This window comes from Hypanus sabinus, chromosome 8, assembly GCF_030144855.1.
Source record: "Hypanus sabinus isolate sHypSab1 chromosome 8, sHypSab1.hap1, whole genome shotgun sequence".
Lineage (NCBI taxonomy): Eukaryota > Metazoa > Chordata > Chondrichthyes > Myliobatiformes > Dasyatidae > Hypanus > Hypanus sabinus.
The window spans coordinates 33,869,444-33,894,796 of record NC_082713.1 but is presented as its reverse complement, the minus strand read 5'-3'; the positions used below and the strand labels follow the sequence as shown (position 1 = coordinate 33,894,796).

General features: G+C 44.3%; 1 protein-coding gene across 3 annotated transcripts in view; it reads right to left on the bottom strand.

The window, feature by feature from the left end:
* Nucleotides 1–25,353, bottom strand: part of LOC132398034 (glutamate receptor 3-like) — a 373,054-nt gene that overhangs the window by 119,213 nt on the left and 228,488 nt on the right. For all 3 annotated transcript variants that reach the window (XM_059976944.1, XM_059976943.1, XM_059976942.1), the window contains exon 8: nucleotides 7,618–7,722. In XM_059976944.1, the coding sequence (XP_059832927.1) occupies nucleotides 7,618–7,722 (105 nt within the window). The remainder of the gene's footprint in view (nucleotides 1–7,617; nucleotides 7,723–25,353) is intronic.

Below are 25,353 nucleotides of genomic sequence, written 5' to 3'. Positions count from 1 at the left end.
TGTGTGTAATATTCTGGTAGTACTAAGGACTTCCTTTCCGCAGCTTAGCAGTTAGGTGTCTGCTGAAGAATTTCACTTCGATCAATATCTCACTGGAGGTAAAGTAACTCAGACCAGAGATTATATCTTGGATGCTTTTTGTCTGTGTAATTCAATAGGTGGCTCAATTGCCAACTCAATTATTCAACTGAACTCTGTTAAAAAACTGGCTACATTCCTGCAGAAACAAGTAATAGCTTGTTCATTGTTGTTGCACCAAAAATGATTGAAAGTAGGTACTTGGATCAACTTGGACTATAGCTTTGGCTTTTGCTTAAGTGTGAATCGTTCAATGCCATGCCCGCTAAAAAAGAAGCAGACTACATGATGATGGGTAGATTTGGGTCAGTTTCCAATAGCAGGAAAATTGCAGATCACTTAGTTCAGTCGATTCTGTGCTTGATCTTAAAAATTTAACACTAAAAAGCAGTTATTGATTCTTTTATTCCCCTACAGTAAGATTCTTTAACAAAATATTAATTTGGCTTGTAATGAAATCTGGGTTCAAAGTGTAATTACATCTGGACAAATATTGGGTCAGACATATAGTCAATGATATTTATTGACAGAATCAGTGTTTCTTTGTAGTCCTCTTAACTTCACTTGTTTGCTTCACTGGGGAATATTTCAGCAAATAGAAGCCTTGTGCTTCAGTCTTGTGTTAGGGTACAGCTCAGGTGAGCATCTTAGAACACATGAGAGTCAGGGTAGTGCAGCCTGGAAAAAGGCCCTTTAGTTCAACTCATCAGATGCCCATTTAAGCTAGTACCATATTTCCACATTTGGCCCATGTCCCTCAAGATCTACATCTCATAAAATTGAATACGTTCCAACATAAAGCAACCTTTTTGACCAGCAACCCATCCATTACCAATGGTGCGTTGTGGCTACAGTATGTGGTGTCTAGACTATCAAGGAAGGTAGCCAGGGAGCTAGAGAATGTGTAAGTTATCATTTTCCTGAATTCTATATCATAAGGAATAGTTCTGCTATCAAATAAAAGGATGGAGAAAAAAAGTAAACAGCAAACCATATTAACATCATGAATGGTCTGTTCTCAGTCCAACACACGGTCACAATAACAAAGGTGGTGCACCAGCACCATTAATTTCCAGGAAGCTCAAGATCTGGCATGTCAGCAAAGAATTTATCAGGCTTCTACAGGTGTGCTTTTGAAGGTACCTTGACTGGTTGCATCATGATCTGGTACCAAAGCATAGGAACAAAAGATGCCACAGTGAGTATTTGATACACTCACGTCCATCATGGACAACAATCTCCTTATCACTACCTTAAAAAGGTGGCATTTATCTTCAAGGATTGTCATTATCTGGTTTAAGCTCTTTTCTTGATGGTACCATCAGGCAGGAGGTACAGAAACCTGCAGTCCCACACAAGTTTCAGGAACAGCTGACTTACTATAACCATCAGGTCCTTGAACGGATCCAAAACACTTACCATAACAATTGAATATTGTGGATCATCTCTCGCACTACATGAACTTGTATAATCTATGTATAACTTATATTCTGTATGTTGTCTGTAGCTGCTGTTACGTATCCCGTAACTGGATAACTTACCAGCAAAGATAGAGAGGTCTGTTGAAGTCTGTTGTCACTATTTTCAAATGTTTTTATTTATAAAGGGACACAAAAGTAGGGTTAATACATATATTCAGATAGTGCACATCGTCAAAATTCAATCTAAAGCGCCGGTATAGTAATAATCATCATTAAGAAGTGAGTTCTGCTGGTGTCTAGGGGTTAATAGATTGTCCGTTGGAAATATAAAAGTCACTCTGAAAGTCTGCAGGCCTCAGCCCTTTGAAAATCGCTGGGTTTTGCGTGGGGCGACCGAGAGAGAGAGATTGGGGGGAGAAGAGAAAGAAGTTGCCGAGTCTTGATGAATCTTCCGTGAAATTGGGGGAGCGTTGGTTTCCTCTCCCTGATGTTAGTTAAAAGCGGTTTTCTGTGATTCCAGCCACAAATTCCAATCCCGGAATCTAACGCAAGTGGCTTCCTTCAGAATGGCTTCCTGTTGCTGCGGGATCACTCTCTCGTGTCTTCTGGGTGCGTCTGAGGGGCTGTCCCCCTGAGACTCTCCTTTATACTTCCTCACGGGGTCGCAGGTGTCAATCAGGTTGGGATGATGCAATCTCTCTCTCAACCAGCCCACCTTGCCCGAGGGCTTTTCACGTGGTCTCCATGAGACAATAGTCGCTGGCATCTTATTCTGTATCCCTGGTGGGATGTGCAATTTTTCACGTTTCTCTCTCTCTCACTTCCTGGGTCTACTGACCCCCCCCCCCCAATGGGTGCTCTTGCGATTCTCACAAAGGAGGGGGCTGGGATCATAACACTGCATACCTGTGATGCTGTTGCAAGCAATTTTTTCATTGTATCTGCACCTCAATATACTTGTGACAATATACTCAACTTCATTTGGTCGGTTAACCTAATGTCCGTGGAGGGGAAAATGCAAGAATCTCCAATAAAGGATGAGATTATAGGAATTTCCACATGAATTTCTAAATCATGTTTCAAAATATATATAGTTTACAAATTTATCTGGTATATCAGATGACGTGGAAACAGTGATACTTACATAAATAATTAGTATATGAAATTAAAGTATGTGACACTGGAAGCAATGAATTGAGCATGGATGGAAAATTAGTTTACTGACAGGAAATGAGAAAATAAACAAATTAATTTCTTTTGTGGTTGCATGCAGTGAGACTATGCAAGAATCTGTGCTTGGGCCTCACCTGTTTACAGTATTTATCAATGATTTACAATGAAATTACCAAATGCAATACTTCAAAGTTTGTTGACAACACTAAATTTTGTGGAGTTACGAATTGTGAGGAAGATGTACAAAGGCTTAATGGCAATGAGGCAATTCTGTGGTCTTCAAAAGGCAGGGCACACACAGTATAACGTGGATAGATGTTATTCTACTTTCATCCATTGGACAAAGTGAAAGGAAGATTATTATTTAAATTGCATTACATTGCAAAATGGTACGTATTCCAATTAGAGAGAGTAACTTGGGTACCAATGGAAGGGAACATGCAGGTGCAGAAAGGAAATGGTACATTAGCTTTCATAGGGAAGGATTTGAAAGCAAGTCCAAATAAGTCTTGCTTCAGTTATGCAGGGGCTTGTTAAGGCCAAAGTTGGAGGTCTGTGGATAGTTTTAGTCTCTTCTCGTCTAAGAAAGAATACACTTGCCAATGTGTGCAGCAATGGTTTACATGACTAATTCCTGGGATGGTGGGGGTGAAACATGAGGAGGTCTGCTGGGCTTCGTTACAGTTAATAAGAATGAGAGGGGATTTCCTGATGGGGCCAGGCTCCTTTTCTGGTCTTAAGGTGGGGGTGTGGATCGAATTTGGAGTATTGTGTGTAGTTCTGGTCACCTTCCTACAGGAAAGATATCAATAAGATTGAACAAGTACAGAGAAAATTTACAAAGATGTTACTGGGACTAGAGGACCTGAGTTATAGGGAATGGCTGCGTAGGTTAGCACTTTGTTTTCTGGAGCACAGAAGAACGAGGGGAGATTATCTTGATAGAGGTATACCAAATTACGAGGGGTATAGATAGGGTAAATGCAAGTATATTTTTTCCACTGAGGTCAGGGTTATGTCTAATAACTCCAAAATATTAAGCTCCTTTACAGGAAAACAAGGAGTCCAAGATGTGAGCCTAACTTTTTTTTAAAAACTTAACCGAAGTGCACACATATCATGTGATGATGTAATGACATATGTCATTTATGTACTTTTAAAGAATACATTATGTAAACTATAAAGAATACTTAATCAACAATTTATTCACAATACTACTCAAATATTACTGATATTTAAATACATAACAGTTGGGTGAGACTAGAATTAAAGATCATAGGTTAAGGGTGAAAGGTGAAATATTTAGACCTAAAGACAGGAGAATTTGGCCATTCAGCCCATCAAGTCTGCTCTGCCATTCCATTATTGCTGATTTATTATTCCCCTCAATCCCATTCATCTGCCTTCTTCCTGTAACCTTTGCAGAAACATGAGGGGGAGCTTCTTCACTCAGCGGGTGGTGAGAGTGTGGAACACGCTGCCAGAGGAAGTGGTGGATGTGGGTTCGATTTCAACATTTAAGAGGAGTTTCGATAACTATATGGATTAGAGGAGTGTGGACAGCTATGGTCCAGATAGAATTCAATGGGACGATGCAATATAATAGTTTGGCACAGAATAGATGGGCTGAGGTGCTTGTTTCTGTGTTGATGTGTTCCATGATTCTAGAGGGGAGTGGGGAGCGTATATCCCCTGGTGGAGATGCCTAAAGCAAAGCTTCAGGACAACATGTTTAGCTTTGATGTGGGGAAAAATTGCTTCATTCAAAAGTTGGCCAGTTAATGGAGTTTGCCATCACAGAGGGTTGTAGGTGTCAAGTCAATGAATATTTTTCAAAAGATAAGTGATTTTCTCAATGGAAAAGGCATCAAGGTGCATGAGAGAGAATGGAAATACAGTACTGGGGGTCAGTCTTTATCCTGAACTGTACTGAGCATGGAGAAGGCTTAAAGAATTGAATGGCTTTCTCTAGCTCTTAGTTTCTATGCTTCCATGTCTAGAATTTGTGCTGCTTTTACACATGAAGACTACTTGATTTCTAAACTTGCAATTTCTGCCATTGAGGGAAAAAAGCAGCCTAGCTAAGGGAATGCCACCACAAATTCCCTCCAAATCATCACAGTACGCCACTGTTCCTTCTTCACTACTAGTCAAAACCCTGGAATTCCCTGCGGAATGGCATCATGAATGTATTTTTAACCCCTGGACTGCAGCATGCAACATAATGATTCACTGCCACCCCCTCAAAGGGTATAAGTGCCGACCTCCATCAGCAATGCCCACATCTTGTAACAAGTGGAATGGGGTGGCTACAGTCCTTAGGTCATGTTTATTTAATACAAGGTGCCACAGTGTAGGGGGATCTAAACATGAACAATACGGTTATAAACTGAACACAACATTGAAATGGCTAAAGTAATTATAGTTAGTGTGGACATTCTTAGCTATTAGCCATTGGTAATTTTAATAGTTAAAAATAAAGTGCTTTATCTTTGGAGGAATGATTGAGCTTGATGGAGCAATGGATTTAAATTGCCAAGAGAAAATTAATCATTGAACTAGGTTGCTTTAGCAGTCATGAAATTTCAGCCTCCTCAGTTTGGAACTCCCCCAAATGACTCATCAGCACTCAGTACTTTGTACATAAATCAACAAAAATAGTGAGCTAAAGTAACAATGAAGCCAGGTGGAATTCAAAGACAGCATGTGGACCCTGGTTTATAAAGTCATACAGCATGGAAACAGGCTGACCAAGGTGCCCCATCCAAGCCGGTCCCATTTGCCAATGTTTGACCCATAACCTTCTAAAACTTTCCAATCATACACCTGTTCAATAATCTTTCAAAAGGTCTTATTGTAACTGCTGCAGTCACTTCCTCTGGCAGCTGATTCTTCATAGATACCACCATTTGTCTAAAACGGTGGCCTCAAGTTTTTCTTCCCACCTTAAATCTATGTCCTCTGGTTGTTGATATCACAACTCTGAGAAAAAAAGACTGAGTGCATTCACTCTATTTATGCCCCACATGATTTTGTATACTTCAATAAGATCACCTCTCAGAAGGAACAAAGTCCTAGCCTGTCTGACCTTTCCCTAAAACTCAGACCCCCAAGTCCTGGCAGCAGCTCGTAACTCTTTGCAGCACTCTTTCCAGTTTAATAATATATCTTTTTAGGAATCTCTCCATCTATCTTTCAACACAAGTAATTTCCAACCATCTTATGTCCGTTTTCTAACATCCTATAGAGAAGTTTCAGAGCTTTTTCATTGGAATATTTGTGATGGTGAAATACTTCCAACAGCAGCTGAAGTTCTCGTTTCCTCACACACTCTTACCACTTGTAGGACTATAGTTCTATGTGAATTGTTGCCACAGAGTAATTTTCCACAGTGAGCATTCTTTTTCAAAGTGTTGAAAAGCCACTTAAGGAAAAGGATGGTAAAATACTGTTTTGTGGTCATTTAATTACTTTACAGTTATTGTCTATATTACCATGGAAACCATGCAATGGAAGAAGAATTAAGCCCATTTAGTTAGTAAGCAAACAGGATATGCGCGAAAACATATTTATGAATTTAAATGGGATAAATCACAGGTTATAATAGACGCATAGTGATCTGAAACTAACTTTTTGTTAATGCATCCAAAATCCATCTGAGATATACTAGTGTTTAACCATAATGACTTATCGGGCCCTGTAGACATATTAGGGAAGAAGACAGCATGGGTATTGGATCTACTGGCAATGGATCCAAGGAAGTAAGTGTGGGAAAATGTTTCCGAAGTAACAGCAGAAAGCAAACAGTGCCAAGTGTTTTGGCAGTAGACACATAAAGGAGAAAAGCATAGTGAATAATACATGCTGAGATAGTGATGCAAAGACTCAAACGTTCCAATGCAATATGATCTGTTCAGAAAGAATTGGCCTTCATTGCAAATGATCTTAAATATCACTTTATTGGGTGCGGGGGGGGGGGGGGGTTATCAGAAGATAGCAGGAGTCCAATTACAAGGCTCAATCTCTCTGCAGCAGCACCCCTAGCTCTTCAAGCTTGTGTTCAAAATCCTCCAATTCGTTACCAAAGCCTATCTAAATGCCAGCACATCATCCAAGCCAAATCTTACTGAAAAGGCCGCCCCTACTGATTGGCAAGCTACTTCAGGAGACTATCTTTTCTCCATTCACGGCAAATGTTGCACTTTGGAGAAAGCTTCAACCTTCTGCTTTTAGATGTACATTTAAGAAGCTTTGCTCATTTTATGTTGCAAACCAGTGAAAAACAATTTCTTGGACACATTATCTGTTTTAATATTACTGCAACCATTACTTTTTATCATATGCAACAGAGAAATCTTCATTATTGCAAAATAGGCAAGTCTGAGTCAGTGAAGTCAATTACAAAGCATAACTTCTATTCCCTTATAGTACAGTACAAATCCATGGGGAAACACTGTTTCACTATAATGATTCAGTTAATGCCAAGGATAAATAACTCTCAATTACAAAGGACTAGGTGTATTGCCCACCCACACAAAATACATTCAAAACAAATGAAATAACACTTCTGATTTTTGTATTTAAATAGCTAAAATGGTAGAAGTTGCAGTAAGATTAATTTCTGATTCCCAGAATTAAGTGAATAATATGAACGGCCATTCTGGAAATACATTGCTCAAGATCTATAAAAATATACCCATTCGGCACTGATGATCAAAAGTGAACAGATATTATTTTGATTTGTTTTAATTTGGTGCAAAGGACACATTTCACTGTATGTTCTGATGTAATGTTACAAATAAAACTAATCTTTAAAATATGTTATTAGATTCAAAAAGGCCTGTTTTCTTGGAATACAATAAACACATGTCAAAAACACCATTTGTTGTTTGCTTAACAAGCAGACCTGCTTAAATTTAAATGAAAATGCTTTAATTTAACTTACCTTTCGAGGACCAGTAGGTCGTAGCTCATAAACATCGATGGTGTAGTTTGACCTTCGCCCATAGTTATCAAATTGTAGGTTTCCAGTTAGCCCTCGGCCTCGTACCTGCACACAGGGAATAACAGACACATGGCGACATACTGCAGTGACACTGTTTCATATTGAAATTGAAATTTCATGAGTCATGCCATTGGAGATATTGGGGAAGGTCACTACACCCAGAGTCTTGGAACTTCACTTGCCACTTATGAGAACAGAAAGTGAAAGAGCCTTTCTTTACTATAATTGTTATCATTTTAAGAGTGAACCCATTTAACATTCGGAAGCTGAAAATGAAATCTTCTCCAGACTATTTAGACATTTTAAGGCATTATAAAGAAGCAATCAGAAATTAATGCTATGACCCTCATGTTACTAGTAAAGTTCTCCACACATATTTTGTTTATTTTTCAGGGTGTACATGTCTCCAGTAAGATTACTACTTATTGCCATCTCAAACTTCCCCTAGAGAAAGTACCTATAACTGATTAGCTTATAGAGAGAGAAAGAGCGTTTAATATTAACTGTGGGATGGATCAGGAGTTACAAAAGTGCCAGATCAGATAAAGATGGCAGATTTCTTCCCCTGACAGATGCTAATGAACCATCTGGGTTACTATTCTTGAGACTACCTGCTGCTTTTCCAAGTTCCAGATACTAACAAACTCGATAGCTGCAGTGATGGGATTTGAACTTGGGTCTCTGGATTGCCAGCAAAATACCATGGATTATTAGTCAGATAAATTAATCACTGTGCAACCACTTTCCCACTCATGGGGGAACAGAATGAAGAACAGCCTGTGGAGGGCTATATGAAAAGAATATTGAATGCTCCTTTTCTTCTTATAAAATTACTCTCTTCATGTTAGCTTTTACCCTTTGGGAATTATTCTTTAGCAATAAAATCACTGATGGAAACCATCCATAATCCTCAATTTAGTTCAAGTATGAATGCACATTTGGCTTTGGTGACTGTAGATGGAAGAGAGACAAGTCTAGCTTGCATGTGTAAACGATGCGTGCTCAGTGTGTTCTTAACCTCTGCCAAAGTCCATTTACAGGATGAGACACGAGGAAGTCAAAGTGGATCATAAAGTCATATAGCACGGAAACAATCCCGTCAGTCCGACTGGTTAATGCTGACCAAGATTCTCCTCTAAGTTAGTCCCATTTTCCTATGTTTGCCCCAAATCCCCCTAAACCAGGGGTTCCAAATCTTCTTTAAGCCATGGAGCCTTACCAATAACCGAAGAGGTTCAATGACCGCAGGTTGGGACCCCCTGCTCAAAACTTTTCTATCCTTGTGTCCTTCTATCCTTCTATCCAAGTGCCTTTTAAACATTAACATACCTGCATCCACCACTTCCTCTGGCAGCTCATTCCACCCCCTGGGTGAAAAGGTTGCTCCTCCGATTCCTACTAAATCACTACACTTTCACCCTAAACCCAGGTCCTCTATGATTTCCCAACCCTGGAGAGCAAAAAACTCCATACATTCACCCTCTCTAATGGCCTGCTTGATCTTATGAACTTCTATAAGATCACACCTCATTCCCCTTACGCTCTAATGAATAGACTGCCAACCGCCGTAACACAGTCCCTTGAATCCCAGCTCCATCCTTGTAAACCTTCATCCTTGTAAACCTCCTGTGGTCCCTTTACAGCCCTATGGCATCTTTTCTACAGCAGGGTGACTGAATACAATATTCCAAATGCACTTCACCGATATAAACCTTTGATCGAAAGTAATGCAGATCAGAGATGGTAACACAATCTTTAAACAATTTCAGTTTTAAAATAACAATTGTAGTTGTTTTACAGCCAAACATCTTCAGAGTCCTAGGTATAATCTCCAGACAAGTTATTGGGATGAAAGTCTCATTTACCTGGGAGCTGTAAGGAGATTGACATGAAAACAGCAGCATGTGCACTTCAAACATTCTGGTGCCATCTGGCACTAAATAGCATGAAATTGATAATGTCACATGAAGAAATAAAATTAGTTATGGAAAACTGAAAAAAAGTCAAGACTTTTACTGCGGGGGAAGTTCCTCAGAGGATGTAGCATTTTGTTAGAGCAGATTTACAGGGGCTTATCTCTGTAAGTAATTATATTTTGGCTAATAACAGAAAATGCTGGAAATACTCAGTAGATCAGGTAACATCTGTGGAGAGAGAAAAAAAAAACGGAGTTATCATTTCAGGTTGATGATCTTTTATTAAAGCTGGCAGTATCTAACCTATAAACCACACTCCCTTTTTCATCCTGCACAGCTGTAAATGTTGGTGCAAAATCTCTGGAGAATTTAAAGCCGTTTCACACTATAACTAGCAGGTGAAGATGGATTCTTTCTAAGATTCTCTCAACAGTGAAGAGATAACCATAAAATCAGTAATAATGAAGGCCTCTTTGACAAATACACTCAACCAAAGGACTTGCAACCAAAGTCTACTATCTCATTCAACTATAAATATGGAATATTTGAAAGCAAAAAATATATAAAATGTTTCTGCAGTTATTTAGCATAATTTACACTGGAATATAAATTAGGATTTTGTAATAGGTGATTCATTACTTTTTGTAAGGAATGGTTAATGTTAAAAGCAGCAACTGTTCCAAAACTTATCAGTTCATACAAACTACAATAAAATAAAAAGCGAACCGATTGATTTTCAGTGGAGGTGTTAAAGGAAGGATGTTAACCAGGAAGTAGACTGAATGTCTGCAATCCTTTAAATAATGCAGCATATACCTAGAGATTAATCTCTAATCACTAACAGTGAAAGCACAACATTCTGCATGTTGTACCCTGCTTCTATAATCTTGCTCTAATTAGCAACTCTGATTGACAATGAATACCTACACTCAGTGGCTACTTGATTAGGTAGCTCCTATACCTAATAAAGTGGCCACTGAGTGGACGTTTGTGGTCATCTGCTGCTGTAGCCGATCCATTTCAAAGTTCGATGTGTTTTACATTCAGAGATGCTCTTCTGCACACCACTGTTATAATGTTTAGTTATCTGAATTACTGTTGCCTTCCTGTCAGCTTGAAACAATCTGACCATTCTCTTATCTCTCTCATTAACAATACATGTTTGCCCACAGAACTATTAGGTAGTGAATTCTTTTTTCTCTTTGCACCATTTTCTGTAAACTCTGACATAGAATAACCAATTTCAGTTCCTTGCAAAGCTTGCTGAATGAATTTTCAGAGTGAAGGGTCTTGGCTAAAATGTTAATCATTTTTCCTTTTGACGTACATAGCTAAACCTGCTGTGTATTTGCTACACTGTCAATTCAAAGCTCAAAGTAAAATTTATTATCAGAGTACAAAATGTCACCACATACTACCCTGAGATTCTTTTTATGGGACTACTTAGTAAATCTATAGAATAGCAACTGTAAACAGGATCAATGAACAACAAACTGTGCAAATGCAAATATAAATATGCAATAAACAATGACTATGAAATAACATGAAATGAAAGAGCATGAAATAACAAGTTGAAGAGTCCTTAAAGTGAGACCATCAGATGTTTGGAACATTAGAAGTAGAATGAAAGTAATGATCCCCTTTTGCTTAAGAGCCTGATGGTTGAGGGGCAGTAACTGTTCTTGAACTTGGTGGTGCAAGTCCTGAGGCACTTGTACCTCCTACCTGATGGCAGTAGTGAAAAAAAAGCTCGGCCTGGGTGATGAGGATCTTTGATGATGCCTGCTGCTTTTCTATAGCAATGTTTCATGTAGATGTGCTCAGTGGTTGGAAGGGCTTTACCTATGATTTAATGTACCAAATCCACTACCTTTTAAAAATTTTCTGCTCAAAGGCACTGGTGCTCCCACACCAGGCCATAATGCAGCCGGTCAGCACACTTTCCAGTGCACATCTATAGAAGTTTTCCAAGGTTTTTGATGTCTTGCCAAATCTTCGCAGTCTCCTGAGCAAGTAGAGGTGCTGTCATGCTTTCTTTGCATTTATATTTATATGATGGGTCCAGGATAGGTTCTTTGAGATGGTGACATCCAGGAATTTAAAGTTACTGATCCTCTCCACCTCTGATCCTCTGAGGAGTACTGGCTCATGGACTTCTGGTTTCCCTCTCCTGAAGTCTACTATCAGTTCCTTGCTCTTCATGACGTGGCGTGAGAGGTTGTTGTTATGAAACCACTCAGCCAAATTTTTGGTCTCCCTCCTGTACACTGATTCATCACCAACCTTGAAATGGCCCATAATAGTGGGGTCATCAGAGAACTTGAAAGTGTTGTTGGAGCTGTACTTATCCACGGTCATACATATAAAGCGAGTAGAATAGGGGGCTAAGCACACATCCCTGTGGTGCTCCTGTGCTGATGGAGATTGTGGAGAAGATGCTTTTGCCAAGACATCTGACTGCAAGTGAGGATATCCAGGACCCAGTTGCACATGGGGGTATTGAGGCTCAGGTCTTGGAGTTTAATCATAGTTTTGAGGGGATGATGGTGGTAAATGCTGAATTATAATCAATAAAGAGCATCCTGATGTTTGAATCTTTGCTATCCAGTTGTTCCAGAGTTGTGTGAAGAGTCAACAAAATGGCATCTGCTGTGGACCTGTTGCTTCAGTGGGCAAAATGGAGCAGATCCAAGTTGTTACCCAGACAGAAGCTGATATGCTTCAACACCAGCCCCTCAAAACACTTCATCACTGTGGATGTAAGCACTACTAGGCTTTTCGTTGGGGCAGGGTATCAGGCTCTTCCTGGGCTTCGGTATGATTGAAGCCTGCTTGAAGCACACGCCGCCTGAACAAGAGGTTGAAGATATCCGTGAACACACCAGCCAGCTGGTCAGCTCAGATCTTAATTATTTGGCCAGGTATTCCGTCTGGACCAGATGCTTTCTCTTGAAGGCAGCCTGCACGTCATCTTCAGATACTGAGACCGAAGGATCATTGCAAGACATGGGGGTGTGCTTCTTGTTTTGGTGGTCAAAGTGAGTATAGAAGGCATTGAGCACATATGGAAGTGAAGCTCTGTTGTACCCTATATTGCAGTATTTAACTTTGAGAAAGGTTACGTCATTCAAACTTTGCCTCAGCCATTGAGCATCCCTCCTTCACTTCCAGTCTCATCCAGAATCTCCACTTTGCCTATCAGATGGTTTTCCGGAGATCATCCCTGCACTTGATGTAGCATTCTTGATTTCCAGACTTGAATGCCTCTGATCTCGCTCTCACAAATTCAGGACTTCAAGGTTCATCCAGGGCTTCTGATTGGGGTAAATCCTGAATGATTTCATGGGTCTCATTCATCTACACATTCATTAATTCTTTATTCATGATTCAACCAGTTTAAATCAAAATTGCATTGATGCCTTTGGAGTTAGTGTAGCATAAGTTAATTAGAATAATTCTTGGTATCAGGGTGTTGTCCAATGGATACAGACTGAGAAGACTGCATATCTACTCAATGAAGTTGAAAAGAATGAAAACGATATCTTTGAGATGTACAAGATACTGAGAGGAATTGATACATTAGTTACCAAGAGGCTAATACCACCATCTGAAGATTCTGGAAGCTTGAAGCAGTCACATAGTAGGGTGCTCAGCCATTTAGGACAGACAGAATGAGGCAGTTCTCTTCCAAAAGGTGCAACTTTTGGAATTTTCTATCCTAGAACCTTTGTTGGCTACTTTGAAGGGCGAGGAACAGAGTTGCAGACAATAAGTGAATTAACTAATATAGTGATCAGGTGCTAACGTGGACATGAGGCAGATGATCAACCAGTCATTTTGATTATGAAGAAGTAGAATAGGCTTGAAATATGCCAATTTGTATGTTTTTATGCTCTTAAGATTAAAGAGAAGAGAGTCAGTTGATTTTCAGGTATCTCCAAACTCTTCTTCCCAAGGTATTTTTAAAGTAATATCAACCCTTCTTTATCCTTGTTTTTATTTAGAGCTATTTCTATCACAAATTGCAGGGTTTCATTTACTTTGAATTGTGGAGTGAAGAACAATTTATTTATGAAAGTTAAAGTATTATTCTATATTTTATTACATTAGAATCAGTACATTCTATATTTGGCAGGGTAAAAGGCCTAGAGTTCGTCTCAAAACTTTGCAATTAGCAAAGGAAAAGGGGGGATGGGGCTTCTCTTAGAGATTATTATTTTGCAGCACAGTTGAGAGCTGTGATATGTTGGTGTAACCCATCATATGACGCTCAATGGAAAAACATTGAGGAGTGGGTACTTCCCATCCCCATATAAGCAATTTTGGCTGATAACAACCTGCAAAGGTACATAAATACAATTGATAACCCATGGGTGAAACTGACTCTTAAAGTATGGAAAACTGTGGCAACCCACTTACTAGCGCACTCAATCCGGCTCACAAATAGCCAGCGTGCTGGCATAAAGGCCAGTCCCAAAAGGGCGCCAGGTCTGCTTCACTAACAAAGGGAAAAGCCCGCGCGGGACTGTGAATACGTGCCTCCTACAGCATCCGCGCTCGGGGAGGGCGGGATCAGGGAGGCAACGCGAAGCTGCGAAGTTTGAATAAAATCTTCTTTAACTGCAGTTTACCGACTCCGTGTCGTTATTTCAGCGCTGCGTGTAGCACACTGCTACAATTGGTGACCCCGACGGTCCAAACGATATTTGGACCGGAGATGAACGACGCCGCATCTGTTCATGCAGTTTCATTGAAACTGCCAAGCTTCTGGACACTGCGACCTCACTTGTGGTTCCAGCAAGCAGAAGCCCAATTCCATGTTTGGCAGATAACCTCAGAGGACACACGTTACTGCTACGTGGTGAACTCCCTCGACCAGGACACAGTGGCCCAGGTTGAGGAGTTCGTACAGTCTCCCCCAGCGGACGGCAAGTACACGAAATTCAAAGCCCTACTCATAAGGACTTTCGGACTCTCACGGAGCGAGCGGGCTGCCCGTTTACTGCACCTGGATGGCTTGGGAGACAGACCTCCATCGGCTTTAATGAATGAGATGTTGTCTCTGGCCAGCAGACACAAACCCTGCCTCATGTTTGAGCAGGCATTCCTGGAGCAGCTGCCCGAGGACATATGCCTGCAGCTGTCTGACGCGGATTTCAGCGACCCCCGGAAGGTGGCAGCCCGGGCGGACTTGCTGTGGAATGCCAAGAAGGAGAGTGGGGCATCCATCACACAGATCACCAGGCCACGCTCCTAGCAGCAAACCAGACCAGGCCTGGCCACAGAGCCCACTAACCCCAGAGGCAGGGGTGAGGAGCCCAACGAACGAGGGTGCTTCTACCACCAGCGGTGGGGCACAGAAGCCCGCCGCTGTAGCCCGCCCTGCAAGTTCCCGGGAAACGCCAGGGCCAGCCGCTGCTGATGGCTACGGCGGCTGGCCATCGGAATAGCCTCCTGTATGTGTGGGACAAGAGGTCGGGACGCCGTTTTTTGGTCGACACCAGTGCCAAGATCAGCATCTTACCTCTGACGAGTTATGACGCCCGCAACAGGGCACTGGGTCCCCCCCTGAGTGCCGTGAACAGCAGCACGGTAAGGACCTACGGCACCCGTACGGTGCAGCTACAGTTCAGCTCCAGCCGGTTCGCGTGGGACTTCACACTGGCCGCCGTAGCCCAACCGCTTCTGGGTGCGGATTTTTTGCGGGCTCACAGCCTGCTGGTCGACCTGCCAAGGCAGAGACTGGTCCACGCCGAGACCTTTCAGATGTTCTCCCTGGGAGAAGCTCAGTTGCCAGCCCCACACCTCGACTCCATCACGCTGTCCGACAACGACTTCACCAGAGTCCTGGCGGATTTCCCATCGGTTCTGGCACCGCAGTTCATGGCAGCCATGCCCCTGACACGGCGTACTGCACCATATCCCGACCCAGGGACCACCCCTCCATGCCCGTGCTCAGCGGCTTCCCCCGGACAAGCTCCGACTGGCGAAGGAGGAGTTCAAGAGGATGGAGGAATTGGGGATCATCCGGCGGTCCGACAGCCCATGGGCCTCCCCCCGCACATGGTGCCCAAAGCGACAGGGGGCTGGAGACCGTGCAGCGACTACCACAGGCTGAACGAGGCTACCACACTGGACCGCTACCCTGTGCCGCACATTCAGGACTTTGCAGCGAACCTGCATGGCGCACGGATCTTCTCCAAGGTAGACCTCGTCCAGGGATACCATCAAATCCCGATGCATCCGGACGATGTCCCCAAAACGGCACTCATCACCCCGTTCGGCCTTTTCGAGTTCCTCTGCATGCCGTTCGGCCTGAAGAATGCCGCACAGACATTCCAGCGGTTAATGGACGCGGTGGGACGCGACCTGGACTTCACATTCATCTATTTGGATGACATCCTCATAGCCAGCAGCAGTCATCAGGAGCATCTGTCCCACCTCCGTCAACTCTACACCCGAATGAGTGAGTATGGTCTAACAATCAACCTGGCCAAACGCCAGCTCGGGCTCGACACCATCGACTTCCTGGGCCACAGGATTACTAAAGACGGGGCAACCCCTCTGCCCGCTAAGGTAGATGCCGTCTGCCATTTCCCCCAACCCACCACAATCAAAGGCCTTCAGGAATTCGTGGGTATGGTCAATTTCTACCACTGCTTCCTCCCTTCAGCTGCCTGAATCATGCGCCCCCTGTTCGCCCTGATGTCGGGTCCAAGCAAGGACATTACCTGGGACAAGGAGTCCGCTGCCGCTTTCATTAAAACGAAAGAAGCCTTGGCAAACGCCGCAATGCTAGTGCACCCCAGAATGGACGTCCCTACCGCCCTCACAGTGGACGCATCTAACACGGCAGTCGGTGGGGTGCTGGAGCAACTCATCGCGGGTCGCTGGCAACCCCTGGCCTTTTTCAGCAAACACCTGCGGCCACCCGAGCTCAAATACAGTGCTTTCGACCGGGAACTGTTGGCGCTATACCTGGCAATCCGGCATTTCAGGTACTTCCTAGAAGGTCGGCCCTTCACCGCATTCACTGACCACAAACCTCTTACCTTTACGTTCACGAAGGTGTCCGATCCCTGGTCGTCCCGCCAGCAGCGCCATCTGTCCTACATCTCTGAATACTTGACGGATGTCCGGCACGTCTCGGGTAAGGACAATGTCGTGGTGGATGCGCTCTCTCGCCCTAACATTCATGCCCTTTCCCGAGGGTAGACTTTGAGGCGCTGGTAGAGGCGCAGCAGGCAGACGAGGAGATCTCGAGTTACAGAACCGCAGTCTCCGGTTTGCAGCTCCAGGACCTCCCCGTAGGCCCAGGTGAGAGGACCCTACTCTGTGACGTCGCCCCCAGCCAGCCCCGTCCTGTTGTCCCGACACCTTGGCAGTGACGCGTTTTCGACTCCATTCATAACTTAGTGCACCCCTCCATCAGGCCAACCATCCAGATGGTCTCCAACAGGTTCGTTTGGCACGGTCTCCGCAAGCAAGTCAGTGAAGGGGCCAGAACGTGCATGCACTGCCAGACGGCCAAGGTGCAGCGGCACACCAAAGCTCTGCCGCAGCAGTTCCACCCCACCCACCGACGTTTCGACCACATTCATGTGGATATCGTGGGCCCCCTGCCAGTGTCGCGCAGAGCGCGGCACCTCCTCACTATCGTGGACCGGTTCATAAGATGGCCAGAGGCGATCCTGCTCACCGACACCACCTCCGAATCTTGCGCCCGGGCACTGATCACCACCTGGATATCTCGCTTTGGTGTACCGGCCCACATTACCTCCGACAGAGGCGCCCAGTTCATCTCCAGCCTGTGGTCAGCTATGGCCAGACTTTTGGGGACTCAGCTGCACCACACCACTGCCTACCACCCGCAGTCGAACGGGCTAGTGGAGCATTTCCACTGTCACCTAAAGTCGGTTCTCATGGCCTGCCTGAGAGGAGCTAACTGGGTGGACGAGCTTCCCTGGGTCCTACTCGGCATCTGCACGGCGCCCGAAGACAATCTGCACGCCTCGTCGGCCGAGTTGGTGTACGGCGCACCCCTGGTTGTCCCTGGGGAGTTCATACTGGCCCCGAGGGGGCAAGAGGAAGAACCCACAGCAGTCCTGGGCAGAACCTGACCTGCATACCCAAAGACCTGCAGAACTGTAAGTTTGTGGTTGTACGAAGGGGCGGGCATCGGCCACATCTGTAACGGCCCTACGAGGAGGCTGTTTACGGTGCTCAGGAACAACGGGTCCACGTTCGTGCTGGACGTTGGGGGGAGAGAGGAGGTTTTCACGGTGGACCGCCTCAAACCGGCTCATGTGGACTTGGCGCAACCGGTCGAGTTTCCGGCTCCGCGGAGCAGAGGCCGGCCTCCCAAACAGGGTCTGTCCCAGACTGTGGACATTGGGGGGGGGGGGGTTTATCGTCGGTTCTGGGGGTGGCGACCCACTTCCTAGCGCACTCGAACCGGCTCACAAATAGCCAGCGCGCTGGCACAAAGGCCAGTCCCAAAAGGGCACCAGGTCTGCTTCACCAACAAAGGGAAAAGCTTGCGCGGTACTGTGAATACGTGCCTCCTACAGCATCCGCGCCTGGGGAGGGCGGGATCAGGGAGGCTTTAAAGCGAAGCTGCAAAGTTCGAATAAAATCTTCTTTAACTGCAGTTTACCGACTCCGTGTCGTTATTTCAGCGCTGCGTGTAGCACACCGCTACAAAACCACTATAACAGCATATGATCTAGAGGGAGATATTGCAATTCTTAAATGGTGTGCATATGACTCTGATTTTACACCAAATAAATTGGATGCTAGATTTAAGGACTGGACAGCTAAAGGAATAACAGTTCTTGGCAACGTAATGAAAGAAGGAACATTGTTCAGTTTTGAAATGCTTAAAGATAAAAACTTAATAGAAAAACAAGATTTTTATCAGTATTTACAGATGCAACAATATGTTAATAAGACACTTAAAAGTGTAACCAAGGCAAATACATGCTTGATAGAGCTCTTTAGAAAAGCATATAATTCAGATAATGGTAGTAAAATCATTTCAAGCATGTATAAGGGGTTGTCAAATCTTAGAACACATTCGACTTCATACATTAAAACAAAATGGGAGAAGGAAGGAGGGATAATTATATCTGAGGAAAAATGGACAACAATATGGAGATATCAATGGAAGTGTACCAATTCACAGAAATGGAGGGAGTTTGGATGGAAAAACTTGATGATATTATATTACACCCTCTCAGAAATCCCATTATGATAGTAACCTCCCTGTTTGCTGGAGAAATTGTAGAAATCAAAATGCAAATCATTATCATATTTTTTGGGACTGCCCTGTTATCAAAATAACAGATTTATTTGGCGGGGGATACACAATGCCCTACAAGACACCTTTAAATGTGAAATACCCTTAGACCATATATTTTGGATATATACCTCAAGAATGGTGGAAAAGAGATAAAATTTAATGAATATACTGTTGGTGGCTGGTAAAAAGACTCTTTACTAGGAAATGGTTATCACAGGAGAGCCCAGCTTTAAATACATGGATGGATAGATATTACAATGGAAATTTACAAAATGGAGAAGATAACAGCATCTCTTAATCATAAGCTAGAACAATTTGATTCATACTGGGAAAAATGGTTTAACTACATAATGCCTCATAGGCCTGATTTTATTCTCACAAATCAATGAATAATTTGTAAAAAGAAAGACCACTCCCTACTTGTACATAGTTCTTTCCTTTTGCTTGTTTTTTCTTTCCACTCTTTTCTATAAGTGTATACCCCAGATAAATACTTTGTGGAGATTTTGTGGAGATTCTGCATGTTGTACCCTGCTTCTATAATCTTGCTCTAATTAGCAACTCTGATTGACAATGAATACCTACACTCAGTGGCTACTTGATTAGGTAGCTCCTATACCTAATAAAGTGGCCACTGAGTGGACGTTTGTGGTCATCTGCTGCTGTAGCCGATCCATTTCAAAGTTCGATGTGTTTTACATTCAGAGATGCTCTTCTGCACACCACTGTTATAATGTTTAGTTATCTGAATTACTGTTGCCTTCCTGTCAGCTTGAAACAATCTGACCATTCTCTTATCTCTCTCATTAACAATACATGTTTGCCCACAGAACTATTAGGTAGTGAATTCTTTTTTCTCTTTGCACCATTTTCTGTAAACTCTGACATAGAATAACCAATTTCAGTTCCTTGCAAAGCTTGCTGAATGAATTTTCAGAGTGAAGGGTCTTGGCTAAAATGTTAATCATTTTTCCTTTTGACGTACATAGCTAAACCTGCTGTGTATTTGCTACACTGTCAATTCAAAGCTCAAAGTAAAATTTATTATCAGAGTACAAAATGTCACCACATACTACCCTGAGATTCTTTTTATGGGACTACTTAGTAAATCTATAGAATAGCAACTGTAAACAGGATCAATGAACAACAAACTGTGCAAATGCAAATATAAATATGCAATAAACAATGACTATGAAATAACATGAAATGAAAGAGCATGAAATAACAAGTTGAAGAGTCCTTAAAGTGAGACCATCAGATGTTTGGAACATTAGAAGTAGAATGAAAGTAATGATCCCCTTTTGCTTAAGAGCCTGATGGTTGAGGGGCAGTAACTGTTCTTGAACTTGGTGGTGCAAGTCCTGAGGCACTTGTACCTCCTACCTGATGGCAGTAGTGAAAAAAAAGCTCGGCCTGGGTGATGAGGATCTTTGATGATGCCTGCTGCTTTTCTATAGCAATGTTTCATGTAGATGTGCTCAGTGGTTGGAAGGGCTTTACCTATGATTTAATGTACCAAATCCACTACCTTTTAAAAATTTTCTGCTCAAAGGCACTGGTGCTCCCACACCAGGCCATAATGCAGCCGGTCAGCACACTTTCCAGTGCACATCTATAGAAGTTTTCCAAGGTTTTTGATGTCTTGCCAAATCTTCGCAGTCTCCTGAGCAAGTAGAGGTGCTGTCATGCTTTCTTTGCATTTATATTTATATGATGGGTCCAGGATAGGTTCTTTGAGATGGTGACATCCAGGAATTTAAAGTTACTGATCCTCTCCACCTCTGATCCTCTGAGGAGTACTGGCTCATGGACTTCTGGTTTCCCTCTCCTGAAGTCTACTATCAGTTCCTTGCTCTTCATGACGTGGCGTGAGAGGTTGTTGTTATGAAACCACTCAGCCAAATTTTTGGTCTCCCTCCTGTACACTGATTCATCACCAACCTTGAAATGGCCCATAATAGTGGGGTCATCAGAGAACTTGAAAGTGTTGTTGGAGCTGTACTTATCCACGGTCATACATATAAAGCGAGTAGAATAGGGGGCTAAGCACACATCCCTGTGGTGCTCCTGTGCTGATGGAGATTGTGGAGAAGATGCTTTTGCCAAGACATCTGACTGCAAGTGAGGATATCCAGGACCCAGTTGCACATGGGGGTATTGAGGCTCAGGTCTTGGAGTTTAATCATAGTTTTGAGGGGATGATGGTGGTAAATGCTGAATTATAATCAATAAAGAGCATCCTGATGTTTGAATCTTTGCTATCCAGTTGTTCCAGAGTTGTGTGAAGAGTCAACAAAATGGCATCTGCTGTGGACCTGTTGCTTCAGTGGGCAAAATGGAGCAGATCCAAGTTGTTACCCAGACAGAAGCTGATATGCTTCAACACCAGCCCCTCAAAACACTTCATCACTGTGGATGTAAGCACTACTAGGCTTTTCGTTGGGGCAGGGTATCAGGCTCTTCCTGGGCTTCGGTATGATTGAAGCCTGCTTGAAGCACACGCCGCCTGAACAAGAGGTTGAAGATATCCGTGAACACACCAGCCAGCTGGTCAGCTCAGATCTTAATTATTTGGCCAGGTATTCCGTCTGGACCAGATGCTTTCTCTTGAAGGCAGCCTGCACGTCATCTTCAGATACTGAGACCGAAGGATCATTGCAAGACATGGGGGTGTGCTTCTTGTTTTGGTGGTCAAAGTGAGTATAGAAGGCATTGAGCACATATGGAAGTGAAGCTCTGTTGTACCCTATATTGCAGTATTTAACTTTGAGAAAGGTTACGTCATTCAAACTTTGCCTCAGCCATTGAGCATCCCTCCTTCACTTCCAGTCTCATCCAGAATCTCCACTTTGCCTATCAGATGGTTTTCCGGAGATCATCCCTGCACTTGATGTAGCATTCTTGATTTCCAGACTTGAATGCCTCTGATCTCGCTCTCACAAATTCAGGACTTCAAGGTTCATCCAGGGCTTCTGATTGGGGTAAATCCTGAATGATTTCATGGGTCTCATTCATCTACACATTCATTAATTCTTTATTCATGATTCAACCAGTTTAAATCAAAATTGCATTGATGCCTTTGGAGTTAGTGTAGCATAAGTTAATTAGAATAATTCTTGGTATCAGGGTGTTGTCCAATGGATACAGACTGAGAAGACTGCATATCTACTCAATGAAGTTGAAAAGAATGAAAACGATATCTTTGAGATGTACAAGATACTGAGAGGAATTGATACATTAGTTACCAAGAGGCTAATACCACCATCTGAAGATTCTGGAAGCTTGAAGCAGTCACATAGTAGGGTGCTCAGCCATTTAGGACAGACAGAATGAGGCAGTTCTCTTCCAAAAGGTGCAACTTTTGGAATTTTCTATCCTAGAACCTTTGTTGGCTACTTTGAAGGGCGAGGAACAGAGTTGCAGACAATAAGTGAATTAACTAATATAGTGATCAGGTGCTAACGTGGACATGAGGCAGATGATCAACCAGTCATTTTGATTATGAAGAAGTAGAATAGGCTTGAAATATGCCAATTTGTATGTTTTTATGCTCTTAAGATTAAAGAGAAGAGAGTCAGTTGATTTTCAGGTATCTCCAAACTCTTCTTCCCAAGGTATTTTTAAAGTAATATCAACCCTTCTTTATCCTTGTTTTTATTTAGAGCTATTTCTATCACAAATTGCAGGGTTTCATTTACTTTGAATTGTGGAGTGAAGAACAATTTATTTATGAAAGTTAAAGTATTATTCTATATTTTATTACATTAGAATCAGTACATTCTATATTTGGCAGGGTAAAAGGCCTAGAGTTCGTCTCAAAACTTTGCAATTAGCAAAGGAAAAGGGGGGATGGGGCTTCTCTTAGAGATTATTATTTTGCAGCACAGTTGAGAGCTGTGATATGTTGGTGTAACCCATCATATGACGCTCAATGGAAAAACATTGAGGAGTGGGTACTTCCCATCCCCATATAAGCAATTTTGGCTGATAACAACCTGCAAAGGTACATAAATACAATTGATAACCCATGGGTGAAACTGACTCTTAAAGTATGGAAAACTGTGGCAACCCACTTACTAGCGCACTCAATCCGGCTCACAAATAGCCAGCGTGCTGGCATAAAGGCCAGTCCCAAAAGGGCGCCAGGTCTGCTTCACTAACAAAGGGAAAAGCCCGCGCGGGACTGTGAATACGTGCCTCCTACAGCATCCGCGCTCGGGGAGGGCGGGATCAGGGAGGCAACGCGAAGCTGCGAAGTTTGAATAAAATCTTCTTTAACTGCAGTTTACCGACTCCGTGTCGTTATTTCAGCGCTGCGTGTAGCACACTGCTACAATTGGTGACCCCGACGGTCCAAACGATATTTGGACCGGAGATGAACGACGCCGCATCTGTTCATGCAGTTTCATTGAAACTGCCAAGCTTCTGGACACTGCGACCTCACTTGTGGTTCCAGCAAGCAGAAGCCCAATTCCATGTTTGGCAGATAACCTCAGAGGACACACGTTACTGCTACGTGGTGAACTCCCTCGACCAGGACACAGTGGCCCAGGTTGAGGAGTTCGTACAGTCTCCCCCAGCGGACGGCAAGTACACGAAATTCAAAGCCCTACTCATAAGGACTTTCGGACTCTCACGGAGCGAGCGGGCTGCCCGTTTACTGCACCTGGATGGCTTGGGAGACAGACCTCCATCGGCTTTAATGAATGAGATGTTGTCTCTGGCCAGCAGACACAAACCCTGCCTCATGTTTGAGCAGGCATTCCTGGAGCAGCTGCCCGAGGACATATGCCTGCAGCTGTCTGACGCGGATTTCAGCGACCCCCGGAAGGTGGCAGCCCGGGCGGACTTGCTGTGGAATGCCAAGAAGGAGAGTGGGGCATCCATCACACAGATCACCAGGCCACGCTCCTAGCAGCAAACCAGACCAGGCCTGGCCACAGAGCCCACTAACCCCAGAGGCAGGGGTGAGGAGCCCAACGAACGAGGGTGCTTCTACCACCAGCGGTGGGGCACAGAAGCCCGCCGCTGTAGCCCGCCCTGCAAGTTCCCGGGAAACGCCAGGGCCAGCCGCTGCTGATGGCTACGGCGGCTGGCCATCGGAATAGCCTCCTGTATGTGTGGGACAAGAGGTCGGGACGCCGTTTTTTGGTCGACACCAGTGCCAAGATCAGCATCTTACCTCTGACGAGTTATGACGCCCGCAACAGGGCACTGGGTCCCCCCCTGAGTGCCGTGAACAGCAGCACGGTAAGGACCTACGGCACCCGTACGGTGCAGCTACAGTTCAGCTCCAGCCGGTTCGCGTGGGACTTCACACTGGCCGCCGTAGCCCAACCGCTTCTGGGTGCGGATTTTTTGCGGGCTCACAGCCTGCTGGTCGACCTGCCAAGGCAGAGACTGGTCCACGCCGAGACCTTTCAGATGTTCTCCCTGGGAGAAGCTCAGTTGCCAGCCCCACACCTCGACTCCATCACGCTGTCCGACAACGACTTCACCAGAGTCCTGGCGGATTTCCCATCGGTTCTGGCACCGCAGTTCATGGCAGCCATGCCCCTGACACGGCGTACTGCACCATATCCCGACCCAGGGACCACCCCTCCATGCCCGTGCTCAGCGGCTTCCCCCGGACAAGCTCCGACTGGCGAAGGAGGAGTTCAAGAGGATGGAGGAATTGGGGATCATCCGGCGGTCCGACAGCCCATGGGCCTCCCCCCGCACATGGTGCCCAAAGCGACAGGGGGCTGGAGACCGTGCAGCGACTACCACAGGCTGAACGAGGCTACCACACTGGACCGCTACCCTGTGCCGCACATTCAGGACTTTGCAGCGAACCTGCATGGCGCACGGATCTTCTCCAAGGTAGACCTCGTCCAGGGATACCATCAAATCCCGATGCATCCGGACGATGTCCCCAAAACGGCACTCATCACCCCGTTCGGCCTTTTCGAGTTCCTCTGCATGCCGTTCGGCCTGAAGAATGCCGCACAGACATTCCAGCGGTTAATGGACGCGGTGGGACGCGACCTGGACTTCACATTCATCTATTTGGATGACATCCTCATAGCCAGCAGCAGTCATCAGGAGCATCTGTCCCACCTCCGTCAACTCTACACCCGAATGAGTGAGTATGGTCTAACAATCAACCTGGCCAAACGCCAGCTCGGGCTCGACACCATCGACTTCCTGGGCCACAGGATTACTAAAGACGGGGCAACCCCTCTGCCCGCTAAGGTAGATGCCGTCTGCCATTTCCCCCAACCCACCACAATCAAAGGCCTTCAGGAATTCGTGGGTATGGTCAATTTCTACCACTGCTTCCTCCCTTCAGCTGCCTGAATCATGCGCCCCCTGTTCGCCCTGATGTCGGGTCCAAGCAAGGACATTACCTGGGACAAGGAGTCCGCTGCCGCTTTCATTAAAACGAAAGAAGCCTTGGCAAACGCCGCAATGCTAGTG